General features: G+C 42.0%; 1 protein-coding gene across 1 annotated transcript; it reads left to right on the top strand.

Annotated features, from left to right (window-relative positions):
• The first annotated feature begins 2,347 nt into the window (after positions 1-2,347).
• tnfaip6 (tumor necrosis factor, alpha-induced protein 6) lies at positions 2,348-13,247 on the top strand. Its single transcript, XM_035749762.2, has 6 exons — positions 2,348-2,527; positions 4,436-4,573; positions 5,823-5,984; positions 11,746-11,974; positions 12,258-12,298; positions 12,979-13,247. The coding sequence occupies exons 1-6, from the start codon at positions 2,428-2,430 to the stop codon at positions 13,104-13,106; spliced, it is 798 nt and encodes a 265-aa protein (XP_035605655.2). The 5' UTR covers positions 2,348-2,427; the 3' UTR covers positions 13,107-13,247.
• Positions 13,248-13,278: the final 31 nt, after the last annotated feature.

The raw sequence follows: 13,278 nt of genomic DNA, 5'->3' as shown, positions 1-13,278 counted from the left end.
CAGTAGGGATGACCATGTTCTCTTGATAAGTGTGTGAATTGTACCCGTTTCCTGTCCTGCTAAGCATTCAAAAGGTAGCAAGTAGTTTTAGGTGTCAGGAAAAATGTATGGAGTAAAAAGTCCATTATTTTCTTTAGGAATGTAGTGGAGTGAAAGTAAAAGTTGTCAAAAATATAAATAGTAAAGTAGAGATACCACAAAAACATACTTCATTAGTACTTTAAAGTATTTTTACTTAAGTACTACTTAAGTAGGATTTCTGCCTGTTGAAAACAGCTGGAAACTAAGACCTAAAGTTTTTTTTGTCTCAAATTAATGTGATCTTATAATAACCATGTAATTACGACACTTTAATAACATGTTATCGCTGCGATTCTGTGTTTGAGGATAACACATACAAGTACTGATCCTTTCAATTTGAAGGCAAACTGTTACAAAACACACAATTCAATGAAAAATGTAAACAGGGCAGATCATTTACCATTCAACTTTATTGCCTAAGCTGTGAGTAATTGTGGCTGCTTGGTTGCTTGTACATAGGCCTGTATGTCATATATAACGATGATCAAAGTCCTTTAAAATTTCGACAGTAACCAATATGGCAATTACTGTGTCTGAGCCAGAGTTTCCATGTGTGGGTGTAAATGGAAGAGACACTTGGGGGAATTGAGAAGGTTCAGCTCATTTCTTGTAACTTGTCTGGAACCAGTTCAGAAGAGTCATCATTGCCTTCAGCGCTGACTCCAACAAGTTCATACTCAAATTACGCTGAGATTGCTGAATACTGAAAAATTGGTCAATTGCAGAATGTCAGAAAAACCCGGAGACATTAAGCACACTCGAATATCATAGTAGTCTTGAACAACCTTGTCCAACGGCCTCATTCTTAGCCAGCAGTGTTCAAAGTTCTCTGGTCTGGAAAATACTGGCCTGATATTATTTACAGTGCCTTGCGAAAGTATTCGGCCCCCTTGAACTTTGCGACCTTTTGCCACATTTCAGGCTTCAAACATAAAGATATAAAACTATATTTTTTTGCGAAGAATCAACAACAAGTGGGACACAATCATGAAGTGGAACGACATTTATTGGATATTTCAAACTTTTTTAACAAATCAAAAACTGAAAAACTTTGACTTGGCCATTCTAACACCTGGATATGTTTATTTTTGAACCATTCCATTGTAGATTTTGCTTTATGTTTTGGATCATTGTCTTGTTGGAAGACAAATCTCCGTCCCAGTCTCAGGTCTTTTGCAGACTCCATCAGGTTTTCTTCCAGAATGGTCCTGTATTTGGCTCCATCCATCTTCCCATCAATTTTAACCATCTTTCCTGTCCCTGCTGAAGAAAGGATTCTTCACAAAAAAATACAGTTTTATATCTTTATGTTTGAAGCCTGAAATGTGGCAAAAGGTTGCAAAGTTCAAGGGGGCCGAATACTTTCGCAAGGCACTGTATATGTTAGTGTTAACATACCAACCAATAGAAAGATTCATCTTGATGGATGAAGGGAGAGGTTCTTAGACCGTATATAAATGCCTTTCTAAGCAGCATTGGTAGACAGATAATTCCTAGATAATTTTCTAAACCCAACCATTTTAGCCTTTAAATACCAGGATATATATTTTATCTATTGACATCAGATCTTCAGTAATTATCCTGGTTAGCATGAAAGAAAGTCCCACACCCCAAATAGGCCTCTGTGCCTCCTATACCTCTGAGATACTAGATATCAACTTTTTTGGAAACCTATCTAGGCAACCTGATACATGGAAATATTATTTTCATACAGTAGAACATCCTTTTTTAAAGTGTACCCTTCAACAACATACTTCCAGCAATAAATCTGTGAATATTTATGGTCTAAGCCTTGGTAAAATAAAGCAGAATATCAGATAACCTTACCCTCTATTAATCAGTTGCCACTGACAACCAGGTATATTTTTTTAGTTAAGTGGCACTTGACCAAAGAGGGTGATAAAGGTAGTGGAAACATCTATGCAGATATTTTAGCCATTGTGTCCCCTATAGGCCTAAAAACATGATTAAAGAAGTGTGTTCTTTTGCATGAACACATTGTTTCGTGATGAATATGGATGTCTTTATGCCTTAACGCATAAAGTCAGTGACACATTAAACATCTGTATAACCTATAATGTCTTAATGCTTGACACAGACTCTTTTAAATCTAACGCAGGTCATGGTCCCCCACTGGTAAATTCCCATAAGTCTATGTATGGTCACTTCTCCGTGTTGGGCAACGTATTCTCATTACCTTGACGCTTAGCCTTGGCAGAGCGCGCCGCTGGGGCAGTCTATTTAAAAGGCCAGTCGCCAGATGAGCAGCGAGCACAGCGCGAGCGGTAGCAGCTGGCGAGAGGATATCAACCCGTTGCGCACAGCTCTGTTCTGTTTAGGAGGAGGATGCGCATCTTCACTGTCATCTGGGCCATCTGCTTCTTCTTGAAGGAAGTGCAAGCGTGGGGCTTCAGAAATGGAATCTTTCATAACTCCATTTGGTTGGGTAAATCATGTTTTCTTTTGTGATCTTGGGGTCATTACTTTCCCAACAAGGATAGGCTACTTTTTGAACTGTTAAGCATTCCAACAACTGCGGTTGGAAACATTGGCTTTCTGTAGGACGTTCTCCTGAAAGATTTATGTGTTGTGTTTTACAATATGGTTGTGGAATGTTCCGATGTAACGTTTAGCACAACAATCTGAATCTTTCAAAAAGTGTGGTATGGTTTTCTTTTGTTTTGGTTGCTTGTACATAGGCCTATAAGAGGCGCCGGTTTCTCTTTTGTTAATTCTATTTTACAATGGCCCACCCCGGCCTAACCCTACCCTAACCCGGACGACGCTGGGCCCATTGTGCGCCGCCTATGGGACTCCCTAACGCGGCTGGTTGTGATACAGCACGGGATCGAACCCGTGTGAAGCCTCTTTGATGTGTCTACAAACTTAGGCTAATTATCATTTCCATGTGTTAGAAAAAGTTTTGCTTTATATGTTCACTTCTCTAACAGGTCTTTATCTTCAACATAATCTCACAATCCTGCACAACATAGGCTATTTATATATATATATATTTTTGCCTAAAACCATTAAGCATTAATTAACCCTGATAACACTTTGTCTACATACTTTTTACGGTTATGTTGTAACGTTATTAAATTGCACATATCACTATGGTGTGTGTTTGGGTAGTGGGCACAGTTGGAGACGGGACAAATTTACGACTATACACATGCATGAGCGTCTTGCAAAGCATGACTTCATTTTGTCTAAGGGACGAGAAACACACATGAACAAGAAAGCTGTGCAAATTTCTGTGCAGAACATTCTTTCAGTGTTTATGTTAGGGCATAGCAATGAAAAAATAGGACAGAAAGTTTTATCAGACTCCACATTTCTTGTGTAAAACAGAGACAGACCCACTCCTATTGCATCTGCCCTTGACACACTGAGTTTATAGACCAGTCTGCTTATTTTCTAATAATATTATATTGAAGACTGAATTTGGCCCAACCCATAGCTGCAGGAATTAAGGGTGCTGAGGCTGCTGCAGCACCCCCCCAAAAAAAATATATATAGATATTTTTTTCTCACAAATGTAGTGCACTGGGCCTATTTATATTCCCGTATTAGCAGACCGATATAGCCCATCTGCAGCACAGGCAAAACGTTTTTTCCCACCCTCAAACTACTTTCAACGGAATGTGTCATATAGACTACTTCTGATAGAGTTAATGAGCTCGACTTGCCCATCAGGCCTACACACATCTGGAACACATAAACTAAACTGCATGTTTTCAGTAATATATCTTGTAACCCAAACCCCCAAATCATTTGGTTAGACTAATAGTGAGACACACCACTCTCTAGGATTATACTGAAAATGTGGTACCACCTCACAAGGCACCTTGGAGGAAGAGGTTGACTAGTAGTTGCAAACATTGACTCATAGCCAGCTTGGACTGCACTCCAAGTCCTACAAGGTCATGCATGCCTGATGTCAAAACGGGTTCAAAGGTGGACCCCCCATAGGGAAGCACAGCAGTATGACCACTCCCGAGAGGGAGATTACAAACACTTAGCGTCTGTCCTAAGGCTTTCTATCCAACCACAACACATTACAGAGTTGAAAGATGTTGGCCTATCCACCGTGGGCGTTTCGTGTTTCTTTTCTTCCACTATGAACTTCTTAGTCTGTATGCCACTTTGCTTGTTCTAGCTCCCCGAGAAGGATTCCCCCAATCTTGTTAAACATAATATTTTCCACTTGTTTTTCTGTTGCCTGGATACGTATCTTTGTGGTTGTGGCAGTGGGATACTACACAGGCATTGGCAGCATATCTGTCTATCTGTAGTGCTTTGATAGTGATAGCAGTGTTGACTGACTGAGAGGGACGTCTTTTTTTCTGGACAGAGCAAGCTGCTGGAGTCTACCACAGGGAATCGCGTAAAGGGAGATACCAGCTGACTTATAAGGAGGCCAAGACGGTGTGCAAATACGAAGGAGGAAATCTGGCCACTTACGATCAACTGGAGGCTGCTCGTCAAATAGGTTTACAATAATGTCCCTATCCTCCCAATCCCCCCAGTCCCCTCTTGTCCATGTCCTCCATCTCTCTCCCTCACCCTGCGCTCTCTCTTTCTCACTCTGTCTCTGTCTCTTTCTCCCCCCTCTCTCTGAATTTACAAGGAAAGAGTCTGGAGGACTACAACTCAGAAGCAGCATAATGTTTCCAATTGGATTCTGTCAATGTCAATGTAGACTTTCAAAATAAGCAGTGGCAACTAATGAGTGGCCCCTGAGCCCTGAGTTTACAAAATGCCATTATCACTGTTGATTAATGCCTTACAGTTTACCCAAGAGCACTAATAATTAAACAGTTTAAATTATCCGACCATGTGTTCACTGGACAAGCAATGCCAGGACAAAGTGTGTTTATCTTGCCTTTCTCCCATGAAATCAATCAAAGATGTCTTTCCACTACACTACAGCATGTTGCTCTGTGGGACTTCAGCCAGTCCCAATCTGCTCCCCACCCTTTCCCCTTGGCCCTAACCCTTCGATGTCTGTAGATCTGAAAGGTATATACATGTAAGCAGTATACTGCAGGGGGGTGTTGTTTTCACCATATTTCCTACACTTTACAGATCAAACATCAAAGGTTTAGGGTCAAGGAGAAGGGTTATAGGTAGTGAATTGGTACCAGCTTGAGACGTCTTCCCAGTATAGTAAGAACAGTAACACCTGCCTGGCTGGCTTATGTTAACATTACCATGGCAGACAAACTGTAGCCAGACCAGGCCCTGTCTTGGGAAACCACCACTTGTATGTCTGTGGTTAAAGCAGAGCTGCCCCATGGCCAATTATCCTAGGAGGTCTGAGTTTGTCTCCCCTGCATTTCCTGACTGACTGTGGTCCACTGATTGTGACTGGAGGCTTTTTTTAGATACATTGGAGTTCATTATGCGTTACCCCCACCACCCACCACCCATCCACATCCCCACATCAATGGCCCGCTTGTAATTGCAGATGCAAAGTCAGTGGAAGGCACATTTTTGACAGGGACCGTAGCATTTACAAAGACAGGGTTTTGTTTTGAGAATACGAGCAAGACGAATGGCTTGTGGTAACCCAATATGGCCATGGATCTTCTGTAAGAGTGTTTTATCTGTGGTACTAAGAGGGGGATGCTAGTTCTAGAAACCAAGCTCTCTTATGATTTTACCAATATGACACTCTTAGCCCGAAACTTTGCAAATTCAGTTTCTTACCAGGCTAATTCTTTGTCCCTCATTCCTAGGCTTTCACGTGTGTGCGGCTGGGTGGTATGACAAAGGTCGTGTAGGCTACCCTATCGTAAAAGCTGGTGCCAACTGTGGTTTTGGGAAGGTTGGTGTCATCGACTACGGGTACAGGCTGAACAAGAGTGAAAGATGGGACGTCTACTGCTACAACCCCAACTGTGAGTAGTGAACAGACCTGGTTTCCAAATCATTTCAAATTCTCTATTTGTGATTGATTGAACTGACTGTTGCAAATGGAACCAATAGAACATTTTTAAAAGTGCAAACTTCACCCACCTGACTCTCCAGGCAGGCTAAAGAAAACGCTCAAAGTATTTGAAGGATTTCAAATAATATTTGAACCCGTCTGCTTCCATGACAAATGGAGATTTAGGCAATCCTGGGTGTGTTGGTTTAACAGTTTAATCGACCATGAGTCTCCACCATATGAGATGAGTGTGTGGTTGAGTCAGACAGACATTGGTTTCTAAGGGGCGAGGTTAAGGACACACAGGGTCAGAGTTGTAAAGTTGATTGTGGTCCATGACATGTAGGCTAACGTACTAGTGGGACACATTGATGACTGTACATGGGCAGGATGGGCTGTGGTTTGGATAAAGACCTCATAAGAACTCCCAACATGAGTAAGGCAGGACACCAGAGTAGTAACAGTGATAACTGTAACTGAGATAGTCTGGCCTATGAGTGATGGGGTGACGGACAGCTGTAGACACTCCAGATGATTCACCAAAGCCTTGCAGATGAAGCGAGCCTTTGAGCTGTCATGATGGACGACAGGAGGGAAAAGAACGCCAACAGCCAACTAAATGTTGATTCATTTCATAAAGATTGTCTCTGACTGGGCTCATACATGGAGATGAAGATTGTTTTCTTGTTGAAAGATATTTAGCTTCCTATCCATCTCAGTATATCTGGAAAAGGTTGCAAATGCAATATTATTAATATAAACACCCGGCATAACTGCCTGTGACATTTTTAAGAGGTTTGGTAAGGTTTCAGGAGTGGCTCTAAAGTGTGCATCCATGCCAATATGCTTCTGGAGAGAGCCAATAGAGGCTGGACTGTTTAATGGTGTCTCAGTCTTATAGAATGGTGAGGCAGATACTTACACAAGTCTATGGATGAGGCAAAGAAACACCTCTAGGTGTGAAGCCAACAAGGAACACTAAATACCCAATGACTGGGATTTCTCTCTAGACGATGAACATTTTTGTACTGTAGAATGACGAGGCAAAGCAACATGTTGAGGTTTAAATCCAACAAGGAACACACTGAATTCTTAATGGTCTAACTTGTCTGTAGATGATATGAAAATCTAATACTTTACGTCATGTGGTAAGAACCCAGTCTTTAAACTGTAACTCTTTGGGACATACAGTCGTGGCCAAAAGTTTTGAGACACAAATATTAATTTCCACAAAGTTTGCTACTTCAGTGTCTTTAGATATTTTTGTCAGATGTTACTATGGAATACTGAAGTATAATTACAAGCATTTCATAAGTGTCAAAGGCTTTTATTGACAATTACATGTTGATGCAAAGAGTCAATATTTGCAGTGTTGACCCTTCTTTTTTTCAAGTTCTCTGCAATCCGCCCTGGCATGCTGTCAATTAACTTCTGGCCCACTGATGGCAACCCATTCTTGCATAATCAATTCTTGGCATTTGTCAGAATTTGTTGGGTTTTGTTTGTCCACCCGCCTCTTGAGGATTGACCACAAGTTCTCAATAGGATTACGGTCTGGGCAGTTTCCTGGCCATGGACCCAAAATATCGATGTTTTGTTTCCCCCAGCCAATTAGTTATCACTTTTGCCTTATGGCAAGGTTCTCCATCATGCTGGAAAAGGCATTGGTCGTCCCCAAACTTTTCCTGGATGGTTGGGAGAAGTTGCTCTCAGAGGATGTGTTGGTACCATTCTTTAATCATGGCTGTGTTCTTAGGCAAAATGATGAGTGAGCCCACTCCCTTGGCTGAGAAGCAACCCCACGCATGAATGGCCTCAGGATGCTTTACTGTTGGCATGACACAGGACTGATGGTAGCGCTCACCTTCTCTTCTCCGGACAAACTTTTTTCCGGATGCCCCAAACAATCGGAAAGGGGATTCATCAGAGAAAATGACTCTACCCCAGTCCTCAGCAGTCCAATCCCTGTAGCTTTTGCAAAATATCAGTCTGTCCCTGATGTTTTTCCTGGAGAGAAGCGGCTTCTTTGCTGCCCTGCTTGACACTAAGCCATCCTCCAAAAGTCTTTGCCTCACTGTGCGTGCAGATGCACTCACACCTGCCTGCTGCCATTCCTGAGCAAGCTCTGTACTGGTGGTGCCCCGATCCCGCAGCTGAATCAACTTTGGGAGACGGTCCTGGCGCTTGCTGGACTTTCTTTGGCGCTTCAAAGCCTTCTTCACAACAATTGAACGGCTCTCCTTGAAGTTCTTGATGATCCGATAAATGGTTGATTTAGGTGCAATCTTACTGGCAGAAATATCCTTGTCTGTGAAGCCCTTTTTGTGCAAAGCAATGATGACGGCACGTGATTCCAAGCACCACCCTCCTATTAAAGCTTCCAGTCTATTATTTGAACTCAATCAGCATGACAGAGTGATCTCCAGCCTTGTCCTTGTCAACACTCACATCTGTGTTAATGAGAGAATCACTGACATGATGTCAGCTGGTCCTTTTGTGGCAGGGCTGAAATGCAGTGGAAATGTTTTGGGGGGATTCAGTTCATTTGCATGGCAAAGAGGGACTTTGAAATTAATCTGATCACTCTTCATAACATGCTGGGGTATATGCAAATTGCCATCATACAAACTGAGGCAGCAGACTGTGAAAATTAATATTTGTGTCATTCTCAAAACTTTTGGCCACGGCTGTACAGTATGTGGTAAGACCTTTATCCAGATATTGTAAATAACACTTACACCTCATTTTAAAATTAATCATGACAAAACAGCTGTATTGGGACCTGTCATGATGTTTTCATGGTGGAGAATGATACATTTGGAGATGGCAGCACATGTGACGACCGTACTCAACATGAAGTCCATGGAGAACAAGAGCACCTCCTCCCAGCTGCCCACTGCACTGAGGCTAGGAAACACGGTCTCCACCGATAAATCCATGATTATCGAAAACTTCAATAAGCACTTCTCAACGGCTGGCCATGCCTTCCACCTGGCTACTCCAACCTCGGCCAACAGCTCCGCCCCCCCCGTAGTTCCTCACCCAAGCCTCTCCAGGTTCTCCTTTACCCAAATCCAGATAGCAGATGTTCTGAAAGAGCTGCAAAACCTGGACCCGTACAAATCAGCTGGGCTTGACAATCTGGACCCGCTATTTCTGAAACTATCTGCCGCCATTGTCGCAACCCCTATTACCAGCCTGTTCAACCTCTCTTTCATATCGTCTGAGATCCCCAAGGATTGGAAAGCTGCCGCAGTCATCCCCCTCTTCAAAGGGGAGACACCCTGGACCCAAACTGCTATAGACCTATATCCATCCTGCCCTGCCTATCTAAGGTCTTCGAAAGCCAAGTCAACAAACAGGTCACTGACCATCTCGAATCCCACCGTACCTTCTCCGCTGTGCAATCTGGTTTCCGAGCCGGTCACGGGTGCACCTCAGCCACACTCAAGGTACTAAATGATATCATAACCGCCATCGATAAAAGACAGTACTGTGCAGCCGTCTTCATCGACCTCGCCAAGGCTTTCGACTCTGTCAATCACCAAATTCTTATCGGCAGACTCAACAGCCTCGGTTTTTCGGATGACTGCCTTGCCTGGTTCACCAATTACTTTGCAGACAGAGTTCAGTGTGTCAAATCAGAGGGCATGCTGTCCGGTCCTCTGGCAGTCTCTATGGGGTGCCACAGGGCTCAATTCTCGGGCCGACTCTTTTCTCTGTATATATCAATGATGTTGCTCTTGCTGCGGGCGATTCCCTGATCCACCTCTACGCAGACGACACCATTCTATATACTTTCGGCCCGTCATTGGACACTGTGCTATCCAACCTCCAAACGAGCTTCAATGCCATACAGCACTCCTTCCGTGGCCTCCAACTGCTCTTAAACGCGAGTAAAACCAAATGCATGCTTTTCAACCGATCGCTGCCTGCACCCGCATGCCCGACTAGCATCACCACCCTGGATGGTTCCAACCTTGAATATGTGGACATCTATAAGTACCTAGGTGTCTGGCTAGACTGCAAACTCTCCTTCCAGACTCATCAAACATCTCCAATCAAAAATCAAATCCAGAGTCGGCTTTCTATTCCGCAACAAAGCCTCCTTCACTCACGCTGCCAAGCTTACCCTAGTAAAACTGACTATCCTACCGATCCTCGACTTCGGCGATGTCATCTACAAAATGGCTTCCAACACTCTACTCAGCAAACTGGATGCAGTCTATCACAGTGCCATCCGTTTTGTCACTAAAGCACCTTATACCACCCACCACTGCGACTTGTATGCTCTAGTCGGCTGGCCCTCACTACATATTCGTCGCCAGACCCACTGGCTCCAGGTCATCTACAAGTCCATGCTAGGTAAAGCTCCGCCTTATCTCAGTTCACTGGTCACGATGGCAACACCCATCCGTAGCACGCGCTCCAGCAGGTGTATCTCACTGATCATCCCTAAAGCCAACACCTCATTTGGCCGCCTTTCGTTCCAGTACTCTGCTGCCTGTGACTGGAACGAATTGCAAAAAATCGCTGAAGTTGGAGACTTTTATCTCCCTCTCCAACTTCAAACATCAGCTATCCGAGCAGCTAACCGATCGCTGCAGCTGTACATAGTCTATAGGTAAATAGCTCACCCTTTTTCACCTACCTCATTCCCATACTGTTTTTATACTGTTTTTATTTATTTACTTTTCTGCTCTTTTGCACACCAATATCTCTACCTGTACATGCCCATCTGATCATTTATCACTCCAGTGTTAATCTGCAAAATTGTATTATTCGCCTACCTCCTCATGCCTTTTGCACACATTGTATATAGACTGCCCATTTTTTTTTCTACTGTGTTATTGACTTGCTAATTGTTTACTCCATGTGTAACTCTGTGTTGTCTGTTCACACTGCTATGCTTTATCTTGGCCAGGTCGCAGTTGCAAATGAGAACTTGTTCTCAACTAGCCTACCTGGTTAAATAAAGGTGAAATAAAAATAAAATAAAAAACATGGAAGAGGTTGCCTCATTGGATTAGATAGCTGCCTTAAGATACTACTTGTGTCCCAAATGGCACCATATTTCCTTATTAGTGCACTAGTTTTTGACATAGCACTCTGATCAAAAGTAATGCACTAAATAGGTAATAGGGTGCCATTTAGGGCACAGCCACTCATTTTACTCATAATTGCCTGTGACTTAGAGGATGTATGGTTTGCATTTCATCGATGAATTGCATAAAACAGCTCCTAAATACAATCATTTTCCCTGTACAAATCCAAGGGATCTAGAGCTTTTCAGTTAATTTAATCCAAACTGCTCCTTTCATTTTCTTCATTCAAATGACAAAGAAGTCTCTTTTCCCATTTCTAACTTCATTCAGTGGTCACATCACACGTGAAAGAGAACAAAACAAGCAGAACGCCCCTTTATTTTAATATATCATAATGCATATGTTGATAGCACATGTAACAAACACACTGATGTGTGTTTTAATAAACTTGTTATGTCTACAGCATTACTATTAACAGTCTAGTAACAGCCATTGTGCAGAATATTCTCTTCTCTTTATTATTTACAATCAGCTAAGGAAAGCGACTAATTGAAAGTCCTCTGGATCTATTTTAGTTTATTAATTATGCTTATTAGTGTGTTCTTTCTATTTGATCTGTTACACTATATCTATCATTTCTAATATAACGTTTCCTCATCCTGTCTCCTCCTCTCTCATGGTCCACAGCGAAGGAGTGTGGAGGAACTCTGACAGACCAGCAGAAGATCATCCAGTCACCTGGTTACCCAGAGGAGTACCAAGATGAGCAGATCTGCTACTGGCACATCCGTGTGCGCTATGGACATAGGATACGCCTGCATTTCCTGGAGTTCGACGTGGAGGAGGACACGTCCTGTCTAGCAGACTACCTGGAGATCTATGACAGCTATGATGACGTCTCTGGCTTTACCGGGAGGTGAGGATCCAGCTTTTGATTGAATGTGCCTTTGCATTAAGTTTTAATTTGTTGAGTTTACATTGTATGGTTGATTCAGGGTTGTTACAGTCTTATCCAAGATGTCAGAAAGGTGCATTGTACTAAATGTATTGATACTCATATAGACTCACAAGACTCATAAGACTCTCTTTTCACACAACATACTGTCATAACATAGGCTACTGTCCTCTTGTTGTGTTTCGTATAACCATTTTGTCAACATGTTACTCTACGATCAAATAAATACATGTATTATTTCCAGGTACTGTGGAGATTATTTACCAGATGACTTAATTAGCACAGGTATGAAACAAACACATTCCTATTTTATTACCATATTATGATGAATATTCATTATTATAGATCAAGAAGTTACTGTATATTTCTGCCAAGGATTAAAGCAAATGTACACAAGAGGAGGTGTGTTGTGACTTTTTTAGTACGGCTGTGCTGCGGTAGTAGGCATGAGGCAAAGCCCTTTTTTAATCATCAATTGTTTATCGATTTTTAGTTAGTTTTAGTTCTAAACTATGTCCACATTTCAAATATCAGGACAGGAGGTATTATCAGTACTTTATACACATAGCAATATATCCATTTAGACTTGGAAATCACTGGCTACTGGCCCCCATTTAATAATGGAACCCTAGTCACTTTAATCATGTTGACATATTTTGCATGACTCATATCGTAATTATATACTGTTTTCTATCCTATTCTACTGTATCTTAGTCTATGCCACTTTGACATTGCTCGTGCAAGTATTTATATATTCTTAATTCCATTCCTTTACTTTAGATTGTGTATATTGTTAGATATTACTTGTTAGATATTACTGCACTATTGGAGCTAGAAACACAAGCATTTCGCAACACCCACAATAACATCTGCTGAACACTTGTATGTGACAAATAAAATGTGATTTGATATATCCACATAGCAAATATCCAAATGTCACCTTTCCCCGTTTCTCTCTCCCACAGGGAATGTGATGACACTAAAGTTCCTGTCCGATGCCTCTGTGGTGGCAGGAGGCTTCCAGCTGGAGTACATTGCTGTGAACTCTTCTCTCCACCACTTCCAGAATGACACCAACTACTACTTCACTTGACAAATTATTTAATAATGTTTTTTATGTTAATGTTTCCTATTGTATTTATAATGTTGTCGTTTTTACTCATGTAATTGATGTGTGTATCCTTGTTGTCTTCAAGGGAAAGCAAATAAATGCTGTATTAAATGTATAACCTCACATGTTGAATGTTTTATTTGATTTGGGTGTT

Source organism: Oncorhynchus keta, chromosome 34 (genome assembly GCF_023373465.1).
Source record: "Oncorhynchus keta strain PuntledgeMale-10-30-2019 chromosome 34, Oket_V2, whole genome shotgun sequence".
In the NCBI taxonomy this organism is placed as follows: Eukaryota; Metazoa; Chordata; class Actinopteri; order Salmoniformes; family Salmonidae; genus Oncorhynchus; species Oncorhynchus keta.
This window is presented reverse-complemented; position numbering and strand designations above follow the sequence as displayed.

What these genes read in the sequence shown, in the direction of transcription:
- tnfaip6 (XM_035749762.2), top strand. Translation starts at nt 2,428, where the DNA reads ATGCGCATCTTCACTGTCATCTGGGCCATCTGCTTCTTCTTGAAGGAA. An exon ending in CTACTGCTACAACCCCAACT is followed by an intron (nt 5,985 to 11,745) that starts GTGAGTAGTGAA and finishes CATGGTCCACAG; the next exon opens with CGAAGGAGTGTGGAGGAACT. An exon ending in AGATGACTTAATTAGCACAG is followed by an intron (nt 12,299 to 12,978) that starts GTATGAAACAAA and finishes TCTCTCCCACAG; the next exon opens with GGAATGTGATGACACTAAAG.